Here is a 26,586-nt window from a genome sequence, read left to right as displayed (position 1 = left end):
TGCGAATGGCGCCAATGGCCGGTGATTGTTGTTGGGATCGTGCTATTTTGGCAAGTAGGTGGCCCGTCTTTTCCCCCTCCTCATAAAACACCAGTTTTGTAAAGAACCTTTTACATTCCGCAGTGGAGGATCTCAGGTGGTCCAATGAGTCTTGAGCCGACATCCATGCCTCCCTTGCAGAATCAGTAGGATTAGTCACATAAGTCAGTTCCAGCTGTCTCACCAGGTCCCCCGCCTGCTCCAGCAGAGCAGAGGAGTTCCGTTTAACAATTTGTATCTCCTGTATAAATATACCCATTAAATATGCTTTAAAGGTTTCCCATTTCAGCAGGCTGTCAGTGTACTGTTGGTGTGACCTGAAAAAGACCTGAATCTGAGTGGCTATTCATTCCTGTGAAGTAAACAACTTAAGCCAAAAGGCTTTTAACTTCCATGGGGCCCTGGGTAATGAACTTGGCGGTTGGGTGGTCAGCCACAAAGCCAGTGGAGAATGGTCCGATACTCCCCGTGGGAAATATTCCACCTGAGAGGTGTAGCCGACCATGTTGGGCGTACCCACACATAAGTCAATACGGGAAAGTGAACCATGGGTCTTGGAAAAGCATGAGAATTGTTTACTGTCTGGATTGCGAATGCTCCACAGGACAGTCCATCCCACCTCTGCCAACAGGCGGCTAAGAGCAGTTCCCCGGCCACCCCTGGGGGGAGACACTGGGGGTGTCTATCTAGTCTGGGATCTAAGTAGCAGTTAAAGTCACCCATAATCAATATTGGGATATCAGGCTTGTTAGTCAGGTAAGACAGCAGCAACTGTAGCACCTCCCGAGAGGGGGGGTATATAAACAAAGGCCAAAATCATGGTAATTGTATACAATTTACAGTACAGAAACACAAATCTACCAGATATATCTATGAGAGAATCTAGCTCCTGGTATGTCAGTGCTTTATGCATCAGTACACTTATTCAGCGAGAAAAGGCAGAGTAAGTGGAGTGATAGGCCTTCCCGACCCATGTATACTGTATGAACCCAACAGTATCTCCCTGCAGATGGGTCTCCTGCAGGCCGATTATGGATGGATGAAACGTCCGCAAACCCGCAGAAATCATAGTCCTTTTCAATGGATTATTTACCCCCCGAACATTCCATGACACTATAGGTGTAGAAGACATGGCAAACATACATATATCCACTTAAAAATATGGGGGAGTCTCTTAATCATCGATAGTGGTCCCACATACCCTCGGGGGCCGGCCAGTGAACAGTCTAGAGCAGTCATCAAATAGTGTAGCACATATGAGGTGGCAATGGAGTAACACGTACTGAGGAAACTGAGATAGAATTTCATGTGCAACTGCGCAGCAAGACAAGCAAAGTAACAAGTATAGGAGTGGCATTCAGCCTGTGGCCCACTCCCTGCCAACGGGGCACAGCAGGGACCTTCCAAAAATTGTGGGGCTTGGGCTTTATATGCCCTCCTTGTGCCAACGGGGCACAGAAACTTGAGCCATGTTAACCATGGCAACAGGTAAATAGCAAGTAATGTGTACAATCGCCTTCTGCCTGTACACATACGCTGAAATGCGGAAAAGAAAGTAAGTGGGATTTCACTCACTGATAGTAGGTATCAAATATAGGCCCTCTCTTGGCCTCATGAATGCTGAAATGGTAGTTGGTCGCCCTTCACGCCTAATAAAAGGTAATGGAAGCAGCATCAACTTTCTCTGTTATCTTGACCCCGGCGACGGAGATCTTGTCCATTCTGATCCAGCCATCCTGCGGCATCCTGTGCATTTTCAAAAAAGTGGTTCTGATCTCTGGCTGTTATTCGTAACTTGGCCGGAAACAGCATGGCATAATGTAACTGTAGCCTTTGTAGCCGCTTTTTGATGTCTGCAAATTTGGACCTTCTGCGTTGTACTTCCGCTGAAAAGTCTGGGTAAAAGGATATTTTGGTGCCATTGTACTGCACAGCACCCTTTTCTCTGGCCATTCGCAGCGCAACCTCATGATCCTTGTAGTTCAGGAGTCTGGCTAGCATCGATCTCGGGGGGTTGCCAGACAGAAGAGAACGTGGCGGCACTCTGTGTGCCCTCTCCACCATGTATAGAGGAGAGAAGGCCTTCTTTCCAAACACTTCCTGCAACCAACCTTCAATGAATGCAGTGGGGTCCCTACCCTCCACCCTCCCTGGGAGCCCCACAATGCGGACATTGTTGCGTCTCAGGCGGTTCTCAATGTCGTTGGTTTTATCAAAGGTCTGACATGCTTGCTGGGCAGCCACCCTCACATCTCAGTTCATATGGGGCATCTGATCCTCAGTATTACAGTATTATCACTGATCACTGTATTAATGTCGCTGGTGACGTCAGTAGCAGTTAGTAATTTCCCCCCAGTCTCAGTTAGTGTCAGATTGCCCATCACACTATGGCAGTCCCAATATAAGTCATTGATAGCCACCATTAGTAGTATGAAAAATAAATAAATAAATAAATTCCAGTATACTGTATATCATAGTTTGTAGGCGCTTTAACCTTCATGCAAACCAATTAATTTACCCGTATTGGGATTTTTTTATCAAAGACATGTAACAGAATATATTTTGGCCAAAATTTATGAAGAAATTTAATTTTTTTTTTATGTTTTATAGTAGAATATTTTTTAACATTTTCAGTCTTTTTTTGTCTATATCGCAAAAAATGAAAAACACAGTGGTGGTCAAATACCACCAAATAAAAACTCAGTGTGAAAAGAATTAAACAAATCTCATTTGTGTACAGTGTTGCCCATACAATTGTCAATTAAAGTAGTGCAGTGCCTAATAGCAAAAAAAAGGCCTGGTCCTGAATGGGGTAAAATTTTCCAGAACTGAAGTGGTTAAAGAAAATCTTTTAAAAAAAATAATTTTGAGACAAGTTTTGGAAATTTTTTCAAGCAAAACCAAGTTTGCCAAAAATGTTCTACTCATCCCCAAGTAACATACAGAGAATGTTAGGAAGAGGTATCATATCTAACATGTACTGGATGTTATGGATGTCAGGCCTTTATTATGATGTAAAAAAGAACTCCCAAAGCCTGGAAAGGACCCCTCTATCCCAGATAACTACAGACCCATAGCCCTTCTAAATTCGGACTATAAAATATTCACCAAAATCCTTGCATCCAGATTATACAAGCTCATCCCCAAATTGATCCACAGGGACCAGGTGGGCTTTGTGCCTGGCAGGCATGCGGGGGACAACACTCGACGTATAATAGATTTGATAGACCTTCTAGATAAATCCTCTCGTTCGGCATTGATTTTGAGTTTAGACGCACAGAAGGCCTTTGACAGGCTGAGCTGGCCTTATATGTTTGCCACTTTAAAAATATATGGCTTTAGCGGTCCTTTTTTAAAAGCTTTAGAGGCCCTATATTCATCAGTCACAGAACAAGTGCAGGTATTGTCTTTCTTGTCACCTTGCTTCCCCATGACAAATGAAACTCGGCAGGGGTGTCCCTTATCGCCACTGCTTTTTATCTTGTGTTTGGAGCCCCTAGCCGAGTCCATCCGCACCCACCCGAATATACATGGGGTGGTGATGAAACAGGGGGAATACAAACTGTCACTATTTGCAGATGACATTCTGCTTACTATTACTAACCCGTTGATATCTCTTCCCTCGCTACATAAACTACTGACCTCCTTTAGTGCCATCTCTGGATACAAAGTTAACACTTCCAAAACTGAAGCCCTTCCTATACACATTCCGTCACCCCTATTATCTCAACTTAAGGAATCATACCCTTATAAATGGTGTAATTCCTCTCTCAAATACTTACCCCTTCCTACGCCTCCCTTTATACTACTAATTTCCCTCCTCTGATATTGGACATAAATAAATCTCTGTTGACCTGGACCAATTATCCCCTGTCCCTGTTAGGTAGGATTAATGTCTTAAAAATTTCTATCTTACCCAGACTGCTGTACCACTTTGAAACACTACCAGTGGCCTTGCCTACCCCATAACTAAAAGCACTCCAAAGGAACTTTTTAAAATTTATATGGAATGGCAGGACCCATCGCACAGCGAGCTCAGTGGTATTTTCTCTTAGGTCCAGGGGGGGTTTGGGAGCCCCGGACATTACCAAATATTACTACACTACACACTTAAGGACTATTACTTCATGGTCCTCTTTACACGCACCGAATCAATGGTCCACCATTGAAAAGGGTGTGCTATATCCGGTTCACCCATGCTCCTTGGTTTGGGGCGCCTCCCCCTCTCTGGATCCCATCTATAAACGTCAGTGCACTGGTCCAATGACATTTACTTTAACCATTTGGCGTCGGTGTCTCAAACATTACTCCCTCACCTCCTCCTGTTCTCCTCTTGTGAATGTGCTATTTAACCCACTCATACCAGATAGTATGTCTCTGGATAGGGTCTTTTCATGGCTTAATGCACCTGTTTTTCAGCTCCGGAACCTGGTCCATCCCATCATGAGGAGACTACACACTTTCAATACTTTATGCGAGAAATTTGATATACCATCTCACCTTTTCCATTTCTATCTGCAGGTTAGACACTTCTTCCACTCTAAATCCCCAACCCTGACCCTAGACAAGCCAACCACCTTTGAATACTTATGTGCTCAGGGCCCTCATCAACTACATTTAATTTCATATATCTACCATATCCTCCATGAGTCGACTCCTCTCACAGAGACCATGCATCACTATATGAGCAAATGGTCTCATTTGGTGGGCCGACCTGTCACAATACAGATGTGGGACAGGATTTGGTCCTCTATTTTTAAATCCTCCAGATGTGTAACTCAGAGGGAGACTTCCATTAAGATTCTCATGTTTTGGTATAGAACCCCTGATGTAATCCATAAATATGAGCCCTCAGTCTCGCCACGCTGTTGGCGGTGCGGGACTGACATAGGTTCTCTATTTCATATCTTTTGGCAATGCTCTCTGATACAACCCCTTTGGCGTGATGTGCATCTACTTATACAAAAGGTAGTTGGGATGTCCCTTCCGATTGATCCTTTAAATTGTCTGTTGGGCCTTCCTTTTCCAGGTGTATCCAAAAAGGCAAACCGGCTAATATCCTATATTTTGCTAGCCGCTAAGAGGCTTATCCCATTGTCCTGGTTATCCAGTACGCCTCCCTCATGGTCCAGTTTTTTACACCTGGTGGCTGAAATTCGGAGGATGGAGTTTCTGACGGCCTCGGTGCATGACTCCGTTTCCCAATTTAATAGAATATGGGAGCCATGGGATCTATCGGATTACGGGACTTCTGTGCCACACATCACGACCTAAAATTGTATTAACTCTGCATCAGTGGTGTCCATATGACTCCATATCGCTCTCATTTCTGTACACATCATTTGATGCCTTCTTAGATTTTCTATTGCCTAATCTACACCCTCCATAGAAGTCCTTGTCCGTTATATTGTTGTGACTGTTATTGAGGTTTTGATTATCTACATATAAGTTGCTTATTTTGTGTATCATGGGGAAGCGATACAATTCGCTCCTGTGTCCGGTATCTGTGGACATTATTCACCTGTACCTGTTATTTTCTATTCCGTTCCTTATCTGTTATTATATATGTTAATATTACACTTTCATTAATAGTGTATTGTACATTATGATACAATTTTGTACATGCTATTTGATAACCCAATAAAAATACAATTATAAAAAAAAAAAGAGAACTAATGTAACACTGAGCATAATGTACTCATAATACCGCCATCTTTGCTGTGTTATGTGGGATGAAATGAAGTGTTGATATGATCACATTTATATTGTGGACTTATAAGTTCAGTTGTTTATGATCAGTATGAAGTGATATGGTGTACAATTCTAAAGGACTGGGGTAAGCCATGTTTTGCATTTATTTACTTTATTATATATATTTTGCTGTAGATAATTTAAAAATATCTTACGTCTGGGTTTAAAACATTCTGAGATTTTAGTTCTACCAGGACGGTATGAGGATCCATGTTCTCCAGGATGTAGGTCAGATCATCTCTGTAATACTCGTATATCCTCCTCAGTGATGGGTCATCATATTCAGACAGCTGATGGTGGAACCTCTCGATATCCTCTGGAAGAACACACAGAAATATATTTTGTGGACTTACTAAAAAACAGCTTTATAAATGCTGTGAATTAAAGTGGTTGTAAATGAGTTTTTTAACAAAAATGTCTATACTTACTTGCTCTGTTCAATAGAATTGCACAGAGCATCCATCATCCTCCTCTTTTTAGGTCCCCGGGTCCCCCACCGGCACTCCTGGCTCCTCTTCTCTTGCTGGTGCTCTTCTCTACAAAACTTCTCTTGCTGGTGCCCCCAATAGGAAGTCAATTCCCATGGGAGCACTCATGCAGACTCGCTCCTGAACCCTGCGGCTGCATCCATTGACACAGAGATGGAAGTTTCAGGCCCGACCCTGCTCCCTTAACACTGGAATTTATTGACAGCAATGGGAAACAATGGCTCCCACTGCTATTGATCTGACCAGGGTGGAGGGACAAAGTCAGGAGAGGCGTGGCTCTCATGCACAGTGCTGGATCATGATGGGGTTCAGGTAAGTATAAGGGGGTGAGGGGGCGAGTCTGTGAATCAGAAGGTTATTTAACCTTAATGTACAGAATACATTAAAGTGGAGTTCCACCCAAAAAAGGCACTTCCGCTTTTAGTGACCCCCTGACATGCCACTTTTGGCATGTCATTTTTTTTGGGGGGGGGGGGATACCCTCTTTTTAGGGCCATTATGCTCCCATTTCCTTCCGGTGCTCTGTGGCGCCGGAAAGAAGTTCACCTCTCCCCCCTCCCTCCGTGCAATCTTCTGGGACACGTCACAGGTCCCAGAAGATTGCCCGGCCAATTGCAGCATGCAGCATAGCTCCTGCATGTGCAGTGTGTGCCTGGTTGTGAAGCCACAACCGGGCGCCCACAGTCACGATGCTAGCACCAAGGAGAGGAGGGGGAGAGGAGCAGAGCTTCATACGGCCGCATCGCTGGACCGTGGGACAGGTGATTGTCCGATTATTAAAAGTCAGAAGCTACACTTCTGTAGCTGCTGACTTTTATATGGGTGGAACTCCGCTTTAAGGTAAAAAAAACCTTGAGGCTGGGTTCACACTAGTGCGAATCGGATATGGGTTTCCCCGCATCCAATTTGCACAGCAGGAGATTGTGACCGGCTCTCTTTGGAGCCGGTTCACACATCTCCACAACGGCTCTGGTGAGAATTGCACAGTAGCCCTGTGCATCTTTTGGTCCATTTCAGGTCCGAATTCAGCCAAAAATTTGGTCTGAAATCGGACCTGAAACGGTGAATGGAGCCATATTGGACCCCTGCTGTGAGCTGCTGCATGCTCATATGTGAACCCAGCCTTAGGCTTTAGAACCACTTTAACTTCTACCACAAACTTTTATCTCAGTGCTGGGTCAAAGTGCTGCAATTAGGAGTATGATTGGGGATTTATCATTGTACATCCAAAACTGTCTATGAATCCATACTGAGAGCTATTCACCATGTCTAAAACCCAACTACAGATTAAAATAATAATAAAGTTAAAATAAAAATACATACAGTTATAATATGAATAAAGACTTCTGGCTGTAATATTTAACCTATCACCTACTATGTCTCCTGCGGTATTTCATTTTTGAAATAAAATAAACAGCACATGCAACAAAACAATGTGAGAGAAGAAACAGAATCACACAAAAGTTACAGGGCATACCATAAACTTACAAAAATATAAAGCATATGCCGCGCTAATATAAACAAGTGTAAAGTGTTAACCAACTAAATAGAGTTAGAACATTTAGGGAAGGAACATTTTTGAAAAAGTATTTGTCTATCACATAAAATCCCAATAAAATACATTTGCATTTTTGGTTGTAACATGATGAAATGTGGAAAATTTCATGGGGTATGAATACTTTTTCAAGGCACTGTATTTCCTCCCTTATTTAGTTCAGGATGAACTACAAGTAAGGTCTGTTTATTTACTTTGACCTCCTCATCATGCATAACAATGCAATAAATTAAAAAAACTGTGGCAGGAAAAAGTAATAAATATATTTACTGTATTTATTGGCATATAACACTCACTTTTTCACCATGAAAATCAGGTGCAAATAGCGTGTGTGTGTGTTATACGCCAATACTTCAATTTTAGCTGCCTTGGTGGGGACAGGGAGGGGGGGCAGGACGAGCACCATCAGATTACATAAAGTGAGAATCTCCTGTTTACTTGGCGGCCTCTGTAATAGGAAGTCCCCTCTCCTGGGCCGCCATTGGACCACTGTTCTGTCTATCATAGGAGATTCTCACTGTATGTAATCTGTCGGCGCTTGTCCTGCCCCCCTCCCTGTCCCCTCTGGGCTGCAGATGGGCATCGATCAGGCTGCACTGATGGCAATGGTGAGGCTGCTGCATTGATGGCAATGGTGAGGCTGCATTGATGTGGACTGATGAGGCTGCATTGATGGCACTTGTGAGGCTGCAGATGGGCGTTGATCAGGCTGCATTGATGGCAATGGTGAGGCTGCAGATGGGCACTGACCCTTATTTTGCTTCAAAGTTCCTTATTTAAAATTTAAGTTTTTTTCCTGAAACTTCCCTCTTAAAATGAATGTGCATGTTATACTCTGATAAATACGGTATTTTTCCCCCATTCCCCCCTTTTACCACACAAAAGGTACAACAAAACAATGTGAGAGAAGAAGCAGTATCACACAAAGGGTACAGGGCATACCATAAACTTACAAAAATAAAAAGCATATGCCATTCTAATAAAAACAAGTGTAAAATGTTAACCAACTAAATCGAGTAGGAACATTTATTTATTTCCCTATTTAGTCTGCTTATTTACTTTGCCCTCCCCATCATGACTAACACTCCAATAAATAAAAAACTGTAGTAGGAAAAAGTAATAAATATATTTATCCCCCCCCCCCCCCATTTTTTGAACATCAGGGGGTGATTTCATTATTGTTATTAAAATTTTTATGTATAATAATTATTCTTCTAAGGAGATTCAGGGAGTGCAGAGTGCTCCAAACCTCAGAAGATGCTGCAGCACAATGCAGGATTGTCTTCTTAGGAGGTTTGTGCTACTCAGGCTGAGGTCACACCTAGGCATTTTGAGAATGTGTGCAAAATTGTACCGTGTTTTTCTGTGTTTGTGTAAATGTTCTTCACCACATGAATAGGGAAGCTCATTGATTTCAATGGGCTGTCCTAAATGCAGCAAACACACCAAAGTAGCTCATCTAGTTTCTTTAGCAATGCAGGTTTTTTTTTTTATTTCAATCATTTTTATTGAATATTATCGAAAGAGTAATGAACAATTTAAACAATAAGCATGAATTGGCATGAAGTACAGTAATATAAGCAGAACATATCCAGAACTTCAGAGGAACATGGGATAGAGAAATAATCATCAGAATATATAGGTGATGGTGAATCCCAGTGCCCTAATGCATCTCCTAGGAGATGTGATGTATATGGTGAGGGCTCCCTAAAGCCATGCTCCGGGTAACGGTAGTGACACATAAGGCTCTCAGAAGTCCCCACCGGGATGGAATCTGGATCCCAGGATGATGGAGAGTCAGGGCACCCCTGGGTAATCAAATTGTTGTTTCATGAGGGATCTAGTTGTAGAATACGGCATTACGGTGATCCGGTTCCTTGCAAGGACAGAGGGGTCTGAGAGAAGAATTCCCAGCGCTCTCCTAGGCCCGCATGTATGAAAGTAGCGGATGGGAGTTCACTTTGAGAGATTCATGTCTGAACAAAACTATATGGAAACAAACCAAGATATAAGAGGAAGATGAGACATAGGAAGAAAAGAAGAATGTGTGTGTGTGGGGGGGGGGGGGGGGGGTAGAAGGGAAGGGGGAAAAAAAGAATAGGGGGGAAGTGCAGCCACGGGAAGATCACAGGATGGCATTATATGTGGTATTCAAAAAGCGGGTATGGGTATAATCTGCCCAGGGTTCCCAGATACGTTTGAATTTTGCAACCTTGTCTTGGAGAATACTAACAAGTTTTTCCTGCACTATGATCCAAGAGATCTTCTGTTTGGTTGCCTGAAAGGAAACGGAGGGACGTTTCTAGGCCCGGGCTATCGTAATTTTAGCTCCCAGAAGCATATAAAACAAGTGGGATTGAATGTGTTTAGGAGTGTGTTCTACTCATCTGTTAAGTAAAGCTATTTGTGGTGTTTGAGGAATTGGACAGCCTGTGTGTCATGTACCTGGGTGTATTTGAACCGGGATGTTCCTGGTTCCACAGCTGCAGTCTTACTTGTTGTGCCACCAGCTACCAGCTGTGGACAATATACAATCAAAGCAGCCCATAAATAGCAGGACTTCCTATCTCTCAGTGCCCGTTTGTTTGGACTAGCTTCCTGGGTGTTTTGACTGCTTTGTGACTCTGAAAACCGTATTTGAACTTCTGCCTGAATTCCTGACTACTCTCTAGCCTGCTGATTTTGTACTTCACCGCCAGCTCGTGTATGACCCTTGCCTGCCTGACCAATCTCTGGATTTCAATTTTGTACCGCTTGTCTGATCTGTTGCCATCCTGATCTGCCTGACTAAGTTTTCGCCTGAATCCTCAGCACACAAGCTCCACTTCGGACACTACCAATCACTGGTACCTTACATTACAAACAGGCCACAATGGCAGTAGACCCTGCTGAGATTGTTAAGGCGATTTCACGTCAGAGACAATTGATTGGAGCTCTTGAACAACATCTTTCTTCTCTGGACGCCAAGTTAGATGAACTTTGTTCTGCCGTAGTATAACTTAAATCTTGCTTGCCTGGTCCTTCTGCAGCGGTCCAGACTCCTGCTTCAATCCAACCCACCTCTTCTGTACCACCCAAACTTCCCCTGCCTGAAAAAGATGGTGGTGATACTGAGGAATGCAGAGGCTTTTTAAATGTTTGCCGTATGCATTTCCGCAACAACCCTGGGACTTTTAACATTTCGTCTGCTAAAGTGACTTCTGTACCACCCAAACTTCCCCTGCCTGAAAAATTTGGTGGTGATACTGAGGAATGCAGAGGCTTTTTAAATGTTTGCCGTTTGCATTTCCGCAACAACCCTGGGACTTTTAACACTTCGTCTGCTAAAGTGACTTTTGCAATTGCCTTGTTAAAAGGGAAGGCCCTGGCCTGGGTCTCTTCTTACCTGGAACGCAATGATCCTGTGCTGCTAGACGCTGACAAATTTCTGGCTTCTCTCCAGACTGTTTTTGGCAAGCCAGATAGAGCTTCTGCAGCTGAGTACTCACTTTTGGACATACAAGGTACCAGGTCTGTGGCACAATATGCTATTGAGTTCCGTACCCTGGCTGCTCAGACTAATGGGGACTCTAGGGCATTACATGCAGCCTTCCGAAAAGGTCTTACAGATCGCATCAAGGACGAAATAGTCTATTACGATTCCCCAGAAAACCTTGAGAAATTCATAGAGCTGTGTGTTTGTCTGGATGTCCGGTATCATGAAAGGTGCCAAGAGAGACTTAGAACTCGCAAGTTTTCTAGGCCAGTTTACCGTTTGGCCCCTAACTTCCAAGCACCACCTCGGCCAGAACCTGAAATCTCAGTTGAACCCCAGGCACCTGTGGAACCCAAGGAAGTAAGCCGTCTCCACCTAACGGAGTCAGAGAAACAAAGGAGGCATGCATTGGGCCTATGCCTATACTGTGGACTTAAAGGACATTGGAGAGTTGGAGGAGCTGGGTTAGACCTTACAGGTATATCCTCCAAGACCAAGATTACTGTTCCCGCTATTATCCATTTACCCTCTAAACTTGTCTCTTGTGAATCTTTTGTGGATTCTGGAGCCGCTGATATATTCTTGGACTACACTTTTGCTAAATAACATAAAATTCTATTTGTTCCAAAGTCTAGCCCCCTGAACATCACGACCCTGAATGGACAACCCTTGGGAGATGGCATTGTAAATTTGAGACTACAACTATCACCCTTCAGGTAGGCGTACTCCACAAAGTGGAAGTTGTCTTTTCTCTTATTGATTCCCCACTTCTACCCGTTATCCTTGGTTACCCATGGTTACAACAACATAACCCTTCTTTTGATTGGGAAAATGGAGAATTAACCTCTTGGGGGTTGTTCTGTCATCTAAACTGTTTGTCTCAACCCAAAAGACTTTCTGGTTGTCTGTTGGTTTCCGTGGCTATCCCACCTACCTTGCCTCGTGAACACCACGAGTTTGCAGATGCATTTTGTGAGCAAAAGGCAGGTTTTACCTCCACATTGTTCTTTTGATTGCGCAATTATTTTGATTCCTGGAGCACCTTTTCCCAAAGGAAGGACCTATCCCCTGTCTTTGCCTGAACAAAAATCCATGGAGGAATACGTGAAAGACAACTTGGAAAGAGGTTTTATTAGACCCTCTTTTTCTTTGTTGAAAAAAAAGATGGGGTCTTTGACCATGCATAGATTATCGAGGGTTAAATCAAATCACTGTAAAAGACTCCTACCCTTTGCCTCTCATTCTTGAACTGTTTGATGTACTTAAGGGAGCCGTTATCTTCTCTAAGCTGGACCTACAAGGGGCTTATAATCTGATTCCAATTGAAGACGGGGACGAGTGGAAGACAGCATTCAACACTCGTAATTTAACATTTTGAATATCTGGTTATGCCATTTGGGTTGTGTAACGCCCCCACTGTCTTCCAACGTTTCATGAATGGCATTTTTCACGATTTTAGCAACAGTTTTGTGATCATATACTTAGACAACATTTTAATCTTTTCCAAGACTCATCTAGAGCACAACTCACATGTAAAGCAGGTATTACAATGATTGAGAGAAAACCATCTTTACGCGAAGATTGAGAAATGTAGTTTCCATCAAAGCCGCATTCCTTTCCTTGGATACATTATAAGTGCTGTTGGTTTCCAAATGGACCCTTAAAAACTTTCTGCTGTCTTGCAATGGCTCCAACTGACCACTTTAAGAGGGCTCCAAAGCTTTCTAGGGTTTGCAAATTACTACAGACGCTTCATCAAAGGTTTTGCCTCCATTGCGGCCCCCCTTACTGCTATGACTAAGAAAGGTACAGATTGCAAGGTGTGGTCCTCAGAAGCAGAATCAGCTTTCCAGCAATTAAAAGACGATCTCCAGTACATAGTTCAGTTTGATGCCTCCGAAGTAGGATCAGGTGCCGTGCTGTCCCAGAGAGGACCCTAAGTCCGGTAGAATCTATCCAGCAGTGTTTTTTCTACTACGTTTTCTCCAGCGGAGATGAATTACGACGTTGGGAATCGAGAACTACTGGCCATCAAATTGGCATTGTCTGAATGACGACATCTTCTGGAAGGGGCTCCCAAGACTTTTTCTATCCTCACTGACCATAAAAATCTGCTGTATCTTCAAACTGCAAGACGTTTGAACTCGCGTCAGACTCGATGGGCTCTGTTTTTCTCCCGTTTTAATTTTCTTATGTTCTTTCTTATGTTCCTGGGCATAAAAACAAGAAAGCCGATGCTCTTTCCAGACAGTTCGCTACCTCTGAAGAAGATATAATCCCTCCTCACAAAATTGCCGCACAGATCTCAGGCTCTTTTCCAACAGTTACAAGTAACCCAGAATCGTGTCCCCCAAGGCTTGAAGATACCACCAGGTTCATAGCCCCTAGCCTCAGAAAACCTGTACTCCTCTGGGCTCATGATGTTGTGTTATCCGGTCATCCTGGTGTCACCATCACTCTTAAGACCTTGCAACGTCATGTCTGGTGACCTCATATGAAAAGGGATGTTACTGACTATGTGGCTGCCTGTCCAACTCGTGCTACTAATAAAGTACCTCTCACTTTGACTACTGGACTGTTACAACCACTTCCAGCACCTCGCCAGCCTTGGACCCATTTGACTATGGACTTCATTACAGACTTACCCAAGTCCGAGGGCATGACTGCTGTATGGGTCATAGTGGATCGCTTTTCCAAAATGTCTCATTTTGTGACGCTCCCGAGATTACCTACAGCGGAAGCACTGTCTACCCTCTTCCTTTCCCATATTGTGAGATATCATGGCATACCTACCAATGTCGTCTTAGACCGCGGATCCCAGTTTGTTTCCTGATTCTGGAGAGCATTCTGCAAGAAACTGGGAGTAACGCTCACTCTCTACCTCACTTCACCCTCAAACAGATGGTCAAACTGAACGCATGAAGCAGACCCTAGAAAGCTATCTTCGATATTACGTCAATGCCTTACACTCCAACTGGTCTGAATATTTGCCTTTGGCTGAGTTCGCCATTTATTCCTGTTGGCACAGTGCTCTTTATGCCACACCATTCTACGCAGCCCTAGGCTTTCACCTTCAGACTTTTCCCCTACTTCAGCCTTCTTCTGGTGTACCAGCAGCAGATCTGCGGGTGAAAAATATTCTACTACATTGGAAAAAGATTTGCTTATTACTACGGAAGTCAGCAGGCAAGTATGCGCTTTTCTCCAACAAACGAAGACGCCATATACCTCCATATGTGGTGGGGGACAGAGTTAGGCTATCAACCAAATACGTGAGACTGAAAAAAACCTTCTACCAAATTGGGCCCTAAATTCATCAGTCCTTACAGAATTATTGCTCAAGTCGGGCCAGTCTCCTATCGGTGGAAATTGCCCTCCTCTCTCTGGATTCACCCTGTATTCCATGTTTCCCTCCTCAAAAACGCAATTTTCAATCTCTACTCCAGAACGTAACAGCTACCTCCTCCTGTTCTTGTTGATGGACAAAATGAATTTGAAGACTCTAAGATTCTTTATTCTAGAGGACAGGGTCGTGGCCTATGGAACTGGGTCATTGGAAAGGATATCCCGTCACAGACCGCTCCTGGGTCCCAGCCAAAGATTTGCATGCTCCTGCTCTTATTCGAGACTTGCATGCCTCCTTTCCCACTAAACCCTGCTAGGCCCCCGGAGGGGTCCACTGGGGAGGGGGCCCTGTCATGTATCTGGGTGTACTTGAACCACAATGTTCCTGGTTCTACAGCTGCAGTCTTACTAGCTTCCTGGGTGTTTTGACTGCTTTGTGACTCTGAAAACCGTATTTGAACTTCTGCCTGAATTCCTGACTACTCTCTAGCCTGCTGATTTTGTACTTCACCACCAGCTCATGTATGACCCTTGCCTGCCTGACCAATCTCTGGATTTCGATTGTGTACCACTTGCCTGATCTGTTGCCGTCCTGATCTGCCTCACTAAGTTTTCACCTGAATCCTCAGCATACAAGCTCCACTTCGGACACTACCTATCACGGGTACCTTACACTGTGACCTTACGTGTCCTTTGAAAAACTTTGTTCCAAAAACCTTGGATACGAGGATACGAGGACATGATACCAGGTATGAAAAAGGGTACCCAAGTGGCCACAACCTTGGAAACAAAGTGGAGAGGTGTCTGGGAACATTTTGGCAAAACGTGTGGGAACAAGGTACCATTGTGTGATGATTTTCACATTAGCCTTAATCAGGGAGAAGGAAATGACTCCCTTGAATGAGCGTTGAAAGCACCGGCCCCGGGTGTCCAGCTCCCACCCTTCCTCTAGATCTAGTTCCCAGCTCCGGGCATATGCAGGTTTATCCCCAGCGTCGACTAGTGCGGAGTAGATGATGGAAATACCTCCCCTCTGGTCTGATGTCTCAGAACACCAACGTTCATAAGAGGTTATATTGGGGGATCAGGTTTACTCTTCCAGATGGAGTGTAAAAAGGGGAAAATTAGTGAAAGCCTGAATCTTTCAGTACTGGGTATTTCTAGTTTACTGATGCAGTGGCTCAGAGATAATGGCCCAATTGAATTGAAGAAGTGTCCTATACGAAATAGTCCTTTATTTAGCAACCATTGGAATGCTTTGATGTTGAGACCCAGGGGGAACTGTGGGTCGTGGAATATGTGTGCTTACGACCGGAGTTCTGAGATTATTGTGGGGGATTTATGTACCAGGTCACCTAAGGCTAGTGAATGTGACAGTGTGTGATGCTTGTGTTTAACCTTGTGGCATCCGCCCTATAGCCAAATGATGGAAACCGCATGGACCCGAATTTCCGGGAGGCCGTCATACGACGGCCTCCACTGTGCACGCGCCCTGCACACATGATGTAAACAAAAGCTCGGTAATCATTTTTTTTCTCCTCACACTGACAGCATGAGGAGAAAAAAAAGCCATTCACCGGCTCATCTGCAAGGGACATCGGTCCCGAAGAGGAAGAGGCACATCTGCCTCATCTGTGCCACCTACCATTGCCACCTAACAGTGCCACCTATCAATGCCCACAAGTGTCACCTATCAATGCCCACTAGTGCCACCTATCAATGCCCACCAGTGGTGCCAATCAGTGCCACCTAGCAGTGCTGCCTATCAGTGTAACTGATCAGTGCCCATTATTGCCACCCCTCAGTGCCCATCACTGCCACCTATCAGTGCCCATCAGTGCCGCCTCATCAGCGTACATCAATGAAGGAGAAAAATTACCTGTTTTAAAATTTTTATAACGAAATAAAAAAAAAAAAAAAAAATTTTATATTCGGTGTTTTTACATTTTTTTAACAAAAAATAAAAACCACAGAGGTGATCAAATACCACCAAAAGAAATCTCTATTTGTGGAAAAAAAAATGATAAAAATTTCATTTGGGTACAGTGTTGTATGACTGCGCAATTGTCATTCAAAGCGCTTCAGCGCTGAAGGCTGAAAATTGGTCTGGATAGGAGGGGGGTTTAAGTGCCCAGTAAGCAAGTGGTTAATTGGGATGGGTAGTGATCTGAATAAGTAGAGAAAATGAGAAGGAGGGTCATTTTAATTGAATTAATGCAACCTATCCAGGATAGATCATGTCTGGCCCAGGAATCAAGGTCCTCTCCAAGTTTTATTTAGAGGGGAGGATGAATCGCCTTTACAACTTATCGATGTTGGGGGTCAGGTGTACACCCAAGTATGGGATGGAGTTGATATTCCAGGAGAAAGAGAAATGAGTCTGTAGTCGGTTGACTAAAGAGGGTTCTACCAAAATGTTCAGAGCTCAGGACAGTATTACACTATATACCCCTTTCCCTTTATTGCCATACATTTTTCCAATGGATGGCCGATGACCGTGTAAACTTAAAGGATCCAGGACACCTTTATGGTTCCAAATACATATTGGTGGAAGATAGGAGTCATTCCTCTATAGTGGCAATACATACCAGTCCCAATCGATGACGGGAGATACCAATGCCATGCATAAATACAAGCATATTTAAAGATTCTTTCTGGTGAGTGGGGACCCAGGAGGGGAGCACGGAAAGTCACCTGAGAAATATTTCAGCTTCTTACAAGCCCAGCACACCATACTGGATGGACTTTAATTGACTGCACTTTATTTATTTGCACTGCATTAGCATTGAGCACTTTATTATGTCACCATACATGTTGGTATAGGCATTTGAATGGTAGATGTCATATTGCTTTAGGACATCTGAATGATAGAAGTCATATTGTTTGAATTACAGGAGCAGCACTGAGTTTAAATTTATATTTCTAAAACAGGAGAAGGTAATTAGCAAATAGTGCTCATTTATGTTCCATAGGGCCACAAAATACTCCCGGGTGTCAGAGTGGTTTCTAATTGCTATGGCCAGTGTCTCGATCGCTATAGCAAAGATGAGCGGCGAGAGGGGGAAACCTTGAGGGCTTTCACACTGGAGCGGTGCGCTGGCAGGACGTTAAAACAAGTCTTGCAAGCAGCATCTTTGAGGCGCTTCACCGCTCCTAAAGCTCCCCTGCCCATTGAAATCAATGGGCAGCGCCGCTGCAGCAGTGCATTACGGGCGCGTTTAACTCTTTTTAAAAGCGCCGCGCTAGCGACCCAAAGGCATCGCTAAAACTACGGTAATTCGTTGCTAAAAACAGCTGCGCTTTACCGCCGACTCCCGTCCGCCTCAGTGTGAAAGTGCCCTTACATTGCTTAACCGGAGATGTTGTGGGTGGCTATCTGTAAGGGGAAGGATTCAGGATCAGACAGAGACATTGACCAGAGGGTGAGGTGAACCTGTAGGATAGTGGAGCTTGCCTCAGCTGTGTCTGACTTATCAGAGCAGTATGGGAGCTGGAAACTGGAATCCTCTGCCAGATGCATCCCTCAGGTTGGAAAACTAGAGGGAATGAAGAAGAGAACAGAGATTATATATATATATATATATATATATATATATATATATATATATATGTATGTATGTATGTATGTAGCGCTACCCCCGCAAGGGCCACTGTAATATACGGGTCTTCTGTCCTACACCAGTGATGGCTCACCCCCATCTGGATGCAAGTAACACCAAAACACCATTTAAAATTTTAGCTGGGCTTTATTAGAACTAGCAATAAGCCCTGAAAAGAGATAAACTGATTAACAGAATACCAATATTAAATGAAATGATATAATACAACTGCTCAGTAAAGGAAAACAGGATTTGTGTTCGTTCACTTTAACCGCCAGTGGGAAGCCTTGCCTGAAATGCACTGAATGAGTGGTGAATAAAACTGTACAATACAATACAAAAATAATGTTCAACAATTTGGCAAAAGTGATATTACTGACTATAAGATCCTACCTAGGTCTTGTAGGTTCTAGCTAACCACTGGCCAGTGGGAATTTTATTCACACAAACACATAGGGTCTGCCAGCGTTGGAGCCCTTTAAATCCTGTGTTTTAGTACTCAGACTTTTGTGAAGTAATATTTGTAATCCACAGAATGGAAAGAGGTATCTTCGCAAAGTGTCACAAAGATTAACAGATGTGGTGATCCACCTTCAGATAGAGCTGCATTAGCAGTAAATAGGACCTAGCAGGATTAAGCAAGATCCACTTACACAAGGATGGCAGAAGATCTCTCACCATTAGATGAACTTGATATATCTTCCTTCCAGCAATTGGTAGATTGATGGCTGTCTCAGTCAACTGGATAGCGATGGAAGCAACACATGCCACAGAAACCTCAAAACAGGATAATGATGATGATTGCTGCAGTACTGAAATTTGTCTCTAGATTTCTCTGCACTGTTACCACATCTTCAGGGGACATACCAAAAGGAATGACAGAATGGAATGCCCATAGACTTTAACAGGGAGCTGGAATGCCCATAGAGAGTAATGGAACAAAGTGGAATGCCCATATAGAATAATGGAAAAAAAAATTCTATTTCTGACAGACTCTTTAGACATATCATCAATTTCTTTTTTAAAAACCTACTTTTAAATATTAGTGGCCATGTTTAATATGAGATTAGGTGGGATTATTGTTGTTTTTTATGGCATAACAAAGGTGAATGACAGAATGGAATGCCCATAGAGTATAATGGGAAGTAAAATCTAAACTCATTTGCAGGCAAATCTGAGAGACATAGCAATTTATCCTTTACCATTGCTGTTCTTCAAGTAAAGTAGCAGATTATAAGATTGAGATTATTTGGGATTACAGCTGTTTTCTACGGAATGACAAACATATGACAGAATGGAATGCCCATAGAGTATAATGGGAAGCAAGATGTGAACTGGAGTCAGAACCATTGCTCATATCAGATCAATCTTTAGCAGACATACTCTCTATGTTCAGTGATGATGTTCAAAATTGAGATGAAGCAGGATTATTATTGTTTTCTATGGAATGACAAACATATGACAGAATGGAATGCCCATAGAGTATAATGGCAAGCAAGATGTGACCTGGAGTCAGAACCATTGGTCATATCAGATCAATCTTTAGCAGACATACTCTCTATGTTCAGTGATGATGTCCAAATTTGACATTAAGCGGGATTATTGTTTTCTATGGAATGACCAACATATGACAGAATGGAATGCCTATAGAGTATAATGGGAAGTAAAATCTAAACTCATTTGCAGGCAAATTTGAGATTATTTGGGATTACAGCTGTTTTCTAAGGAATGACAGATAAATAATAGAAAGGAATGCCCATAGAGCAGTGGTTCTCAACTCCTGTCCTCAGCCACTAACAGGCCAGTTTTGCAGTATAACTGAAATACATCACAGGTGATATTATTTGCTGCTCAGTGATTGAAATATTCTAGTCTGCATCTCCCCAAGGTAATGCTTAAAATCTGGCCTGTTAGTGGGTCCTGGGGACAGGAGTTGAGAACCACTGCCATAGAGTATAATGGGAAGCAAGATGTGACCTGGAGTCAGAACCATTGGACATATCAGATCAATCTTTAGTAGACATACTCTTTATGTTTAGTGGTGATGTTCAAAATTGAGAAGAAGCGGGATTATTATTGTTTTCTATGGAATGACAAAGGTGAATGACAGAAGGGAATGCCCATAGAGTATAATAGGAAGAAAAATATAAACTTGTTTGCAGGCAAATCTGAGAGACATAGCAACTTCACCTTTCCCACAGGTGTTCCTCAGAGTAGCAGATTTTAAAATTGAGATTATTTGGGATTAACGTTGTTTTCTATGGAATGACAGATAAATGATAGAAAGGAATGCCCATAGACTATAATGGGAAGTAAGATGTTACCCGGAGTCACAACCATTCAACATATCAAATAAATCTTTAGCAGATATACTCTCCAAATTCAGTGGCAATATTTAAAATCAAGACAAATTGGGTTATAATTGTTTTCTAAGGAATGAAAGAAGGAAATGCCCATAAAGTATAATATATATCAACTCTTTTGCAGGCAAACCTGAAAGATATAGCTATTTAAAAGGGACATATATTCCATCTGAGACAACAGCCTCATTTAAAGGCTTTGCCTTTATTTAAGACTTTTTTTTTTATGTATAAAAATTGAAGATGCAATCCCAATCTTTGTTCTTCATCAAGCAGCATGTGTGCTTGATGAAGAACATTGTTATGTTGGAAAATTTGCAGTCGCTTATCTCAGATTATCTGTAATGTATATGAATATTTTAAGTAAAGAGAATATTGCACAGATCGGGATTGCATCTTCAATTTTTATACATAAAACAATCTTAAATAATGCCTTTAAATGAGGTTGTTGTTTTAGAAGGAATACATGTCCCTTTTAACTGGCTATATCTTTCAGGTTTGCCTGCAAAAGTGTTGATATGCATTCTACTCTATGACAGGGCTCAAAATTTCAAGTCCTCAGCTACTAGCCAGGCCTCAAGGGTTACTCGCCACCAGTTGCCCCGCCAAACCCTACCCTGCCCCACCCCTAATTCTAACCTCATAAATTATCTCATGAAATGACACTTAAATGTTTTATGCAGAATTAAGTTATAAAAATTAATATTAACAAAACTTTATCCATGTCCGCCAATGCAGCTCGTGTCCGCCAATGCAGCCCGTGTCCCCAGCCTACCTGTGCAGCGGAAGAGAGAGGAGAGCCGTCCCCCGCATGATCAAAGCGCCGGTAACATAACAGCTTTCATTTCATTAGCTGTGTGTTCCCCGCCATGCCCTGTCACATACAGCCCCTCCACCCCTTGTCCAGGGAACTTTGAAAGACAGATCACTCGTCCCAGGATTGGACGGGTGATCTGTCTATCAAAGTGCCCGGACAAAGAGGAGGGGCTGTATGTGACGGGGCATGGTGGGGAACACACAGCTATTAAAATGAAAGCTGTTATGTTACCGGCACTCTGATCATGCGGTAGGCGGCTCTAATCTCTCTTCTCCTCTGATCTCTGGGAGAACGGCTCCAATACAACTCGCCTGCCAGTGGTGCTCGCCCCCCCCCCCGGCAGCCCACATCTGCCAGCCCTCAAAATCCACTTGCAAAATGTGAGCAGGTGAGTGGAATTTTTGAGGGCTGCTCTATGGGCATTTCCTTCATCATTCCTTAGAAAACAATTATACTCTAAATACTCTCGATTTTAAATCTTGCCACTGAACTTGGATAGTATATCTGCTAAGGATTTATTTGGTATGTTGAAAGGTTTTGACTCCAGGTCACATCTTGGTTCCTATTCTACTCTGTGGGCATTCCTTTCTATCATTTATCTGTCATTCCGTAGAAAACAGCTGTAATCCCAAATAATCTCAATTTGACAATCTGCTACTCTACTTGAGGAACAACTATGGGAATGGTGAAATCCCTATGTCTCCAAGATCTGCGTACAAATGAGTTCATATTTTGCTTCCCATTATACTCTATGGACATTCCCTTCTGTCATTCACATTTGTTATGCCATAGAAACAGTAATAATCCCACCTAATCTCAATATTAAACATGGCCACTGATATTTAAAAGTAGGTTTGCAAAAAATTAATTTGATATGTATAAAGACTCTGTCAATAATTTATTTTTTTCCCCATTATTCCCTAGGGGCATTCCATTTTGTTCCACTAATCTCTATGGGCATTCCTTTCTGTCATTCACCCATGTCATTCCATAGAAAACAATGCTAATCCCACTTCATCACAATATTAAACATTGCCATTCATCATGGAGAGAATGTCTTCTAAAGATTGATCTGATATGTCTAATGGTTCTGAGTCCAGGTCACATTTAGCTTCACATTATTCTCTATGGGCATTCTATTTTGTTCCATTATTCTCTATGGGCATTCCATCTCCCTGCTAAAGTCTAAGGGCATTCCTTTCTTTTATTTATCTGTCATTCCATAGAAAACAGCTCTAATCCCAAATAATCTCAACTTTACAATCTGCTACTCTACTTGAGGAACACCTGTGGGAAAGGTGAAATTGCTACGTCTCTCAGATTTGCCTGCAAAAAAATTTTATTTTGCTACCCATTATACTCTATGGGCATTCCCTTTGGTCATTCACCTTTTGTCATTCCATAGAAAACAATGCTAATCTCGCTTCATCTAAATTTTGAACATCTTCACTGAACATGGAGAGAATGTCTGCTAAAGATTGATCTGATATGTCCAATGGTTCTGACTCCAGGTCACATCTTGCTTCCCATTATACTCTATGGGCATTCCATTCTGTCATATGTTTGTCATTCAATAGAAAACAATAATAATCCCGCTTAATGTCAAATTTGGACATCACCACTGAACATAGAGAGTATGTTTGCTAAATATTGATCTGATATGACCAATGGTTCTGACTCCAGGTCACATCTTGCTTTCCATTATACTCTATGGGCATTCCATTCTGTCATATGTTTGTCATTCCATAGAAAACAATAATAATCCCGCTTAATTTCAAATTTGAACATCACCACTGAACATAGAGAGTATGTCTGCTAAAGACTGATCTGATATGAGCAATGGTTTTGACTCCAGGTCACATCTTGCTTCCCATTATACTCTATGGGCATTCCTTTCTATTATTTATCTGTCATTCCATAGAAAACAGCTGTAATCCCAAATAATCTTACAATCTGCTACTCTACTTGAGGAACAGCTGTGAGAAAGGTGGATTTGCTATGTCTCTCAGATTTGCCTGCAAATGAGTTTAGATTTTACTTCCCATTATACTCTATGGGCAATCCATTCTGTCATTCACCTTTGTTATGCCATAAAAAACAACAATAATCCCACCTAATCTCATATTAAACATGGCCACTGATATTTAAAAGTAGGTTTTTAAAAAATAAATTGATGATATGTCTAAAGAGTCTGTCAGAGATAGAATTTTTTTTTCCATTATTCTCTATGGGCATTCCACTTTGTTCCATTACTCTCTATGGGCATTCCATCTCCTTGTTAAAGTCTATGGGCATTCCATTCTGTCATTCCTTTTAGTATGTCCCCATCTTCAGTAATCAGGCAGAATAACACACTGCAAACTCCCCTCTCAAGTGTGCACTTTCCTTTAGGAGAGTCACAGACTCTGGAAGTGCTCAGGAGATAAACACATGGGATACTTTTTCTGCCTGCCTGCCACAATGCCAGTCTGTCTCCCTTCCTGTGTCCTCCTCTCTCTCCCCCAATCACAGCTCTCCTGGGCTGCTATCCAATCCTGTCCTTCCTTGTTCCTTGTTTTTGTTGTAGGGGGGGTTGTTGGGGGTGGGCTTCCTTCTTAGCTACAGCAGGACTCAATCTGCCTTCAATCCTACAGCTGCACCCAATAGAGTCTCCCCCTGCTATCAGTTTAGCCAGAAAATGTATATATACACACATATACACATACACACATATACAACACAACATTAGGAATCCCCCAAACCCAGGTAGAGGGGAAGGGACCAGCCCATTCCTCTCTACCATACAATCCAAACGAATGTCTGCCAAAATGGGGGACAATAGTCTGCCCTGGCAAGAGAACCTATGCCTCCTGCAGAGGTGGACAGAGGAGCATGTAAACTGCTCCAGCCTTGAACCCGCTATTAAATTATAACCCTCAGAGGGTGGCCCTTCTCCTATTTAATTCTGAGGAAGTAAAATGTAATATTAAATCTGGGATCCGATAGGGAGATGGTTGAACCCAGATAATTATGACCCCGCTACGATGTTAGAGGCTGCGGTGGTTCAATCAGTGGAGGCACTGCAGGGACTGCCATTTCGTGGGTTAAAATCCAGATGTGACCTAACTCCATCTATGATCTCAGGTATATACCTGAGAATTACACTTTCAGATATATGCAGCTGGTACATGCCTTGTCAGCCCAGTTGCCTGAGGGTATTCCACAATTACTAGAATTAGGACTAGAGCAAATGGTAAGAAAAAAAAAGGGAAAAAAAAGACAACTTCAATTCTATACGCCTACCTATCAAAGATGAAATCATCGGATATGAGTAAACTATGTAAATAATGGCTAAGAGATGTCCCAAAATTAGAAGCAGAAAATTGGGAGGAGATATAGAGAGTCCCATTTCAGATTCTAGTATCACTTAGAGATAAATGAATCCAATATAAAATAACACATAGGAGCTACTATACACCGTATAAACTGCATAAAATATTTCCATCAAACCCTCAAAATTGCTGGAGATGTGCCGATATTTCAGGAAATTTTATTCATGTATTTTGGTCATGTCCAAAAATAGCAGTATTCTGGAGAGAGGTCTTGAGAGTCATCGCTATAGTAACATCAGTTTCTCTAGTTCAAGCGGCAGAGATCTGCATATTAGTAATATAGGGGGAAAATATGGCCTCTATAGAAAGGAGAATACATGTGGGCTCATTGCTCTTCTATGTAAGGAAGGCAATAGTGTGAAACTGGAAGAAGGCTGAAGTCCCCTCTGCCTCAGGGTAAGGGGGCAGGAAAATGGGGCAAACCACACCACTGGAAGAAAGGGTAAAGGAAGGGGATAAGGCTGACATATATACAGGTGTGTGTGGGAGGTGACATATATATGTACAGGTGTGAGGGGGGCTGACATATATACAGGATTGAGGGGGGGCTGAGTGCGTACAGGTGAGGTGGCCAGTGTGCGGATTCGGTAGGATGGCCCGTGGGCAAACCCTGGGGAATGTTGGTGGTCAGGCTCGGAGGCCCAGGGGTCCAGACCTAAAGCTATGTAAGGGGCCCAAAAATTTCTGATGGCTACCCTGCCTCCCAGTATAGCACTCTCTACTCTCAGAGGATCCACACCATTGAAGTTTGCTGCTCTGGTAACTTGCTCCTGTTTTTGAGAGGTCACGAAGAATTGCTGAATGTCAGGCTGCGCCTCACTGCACCTTGCTGCTTTGCGGGAGGTTTTAGTTTCCCACTGTTTAGCTGTACTCATGCCAGGGTCCCGACCCCAATAACTCAAGCTGTGATTGGTGGGGAGCTCGGAGCTCATGTGCTGTGCGTCCTCACTCAGCCATGCTCAAACAACGCCCCTCCCTGTATTTATTTTTTACAATTTAATTTGCTTTAATTTTTTTTCACAATGCTTTTTGAGGGGAGGGGGTTTGGGTAGTGGACAGTGTTAGTAGGGCAGGGGGGATATGTGTCAGTAGTTTATTTTATAATTTTTTATAATTACATTTTTTAATATTTATTGCAACTTTTTTTTTTTCAGCCCTGTTGTTGGGCTTTGGTGAGATATCTCCCCTTTGAGACAGAGAAAGGGACAGAGGGCAGAAATTCCCCAGTCCCATTCACAGCAGCCTCAGCATGAAAGATGAATGGACAGTAGACAGAGCCTCCTGTTCAATCATAATCTGGAGCAGAGTAAACATAGTTTACTCTGCTCAGTTATCACAGGACACATGAGTGATTGGTAGCGATCACTCACTGTGTCAATTCAGAAAAGGAAGGGGCCAGTATTTACTGGCCTCTTTCTCCACTCTCCCTCCTGATACATCCCGAGGGGGGTGGAGGAGGAGGTGCACAAACCGGCCGGAGGAGGACAAAGGGGGCTGGAGAAGCAAACAGGGGGCGGAGGAGGACACAAAGGGGGATGGAGGAGGAGGACACAGGGAACAGTCGGGGATGATCGGTATGGCGGGAGGGACAGTTGTGAGCACTTATCTCGCTGCATGGCTTTTTAGCTGACAGCCACAGAAGGGAGAAGAAGAGAAGGGGCTGTCAGCTGAAAAGCCAGGCAAAGAGATCGGTGCTAACAACTGTCCCTCACGCCATACCGATCATCCCCGGCTGTGAACCAGGGAACCATCCATGTGTGCAGGGTGGGTCACAGTGGGCTTCCCT

At 43.0% G+C, this 26,586-nt stretch overlaps 1 protein-coding gene across 7 annotated transcripts in view; it reads right to left on the bottom strand.

The window, feature by feature from the left end:
• LOC141116956 (NACHT, LRR and PYD domains-containing protein 3-like) overlaps positions 1–26,586 on the bottom strand; it is a 226,283-nt gene that overhangs the window by 153,342 nt on the left and 46,355 nt on the right. For all 7 annotated transcript variants that reach the window (XM_073609480.1, XM_073609482.1, XM_073609481.1 and 4 more), the window contains exon 4: positions 5,946–6,106. In XM_073609480.1, coding sequence (XP_073465581.1) covers positions 5,946–6,106 — 161 coding nt within the window. The remainder of the gene's footprint in view (positions 1–5,945; positions 6,107–26,586) is intronic.

Source organism: Aquarana catesbeiana, linkage group LG13 (assembly GCF_042186555.1).
Source record: "Aquarana catesbeiana isolate 2022-GZ linkage group LG13, ASM4218655v1, whole genome shotgun sequence".
Taxonomy (NCBI): Eukaryota; Metazoa; Chordata; class Amphibia; order Anura; family Ranidae; genus Aquarana; species Aquarana catesbeiana.
This window is presented reverse-complemented; position numbering and strand designations above follow the sequence as displayed.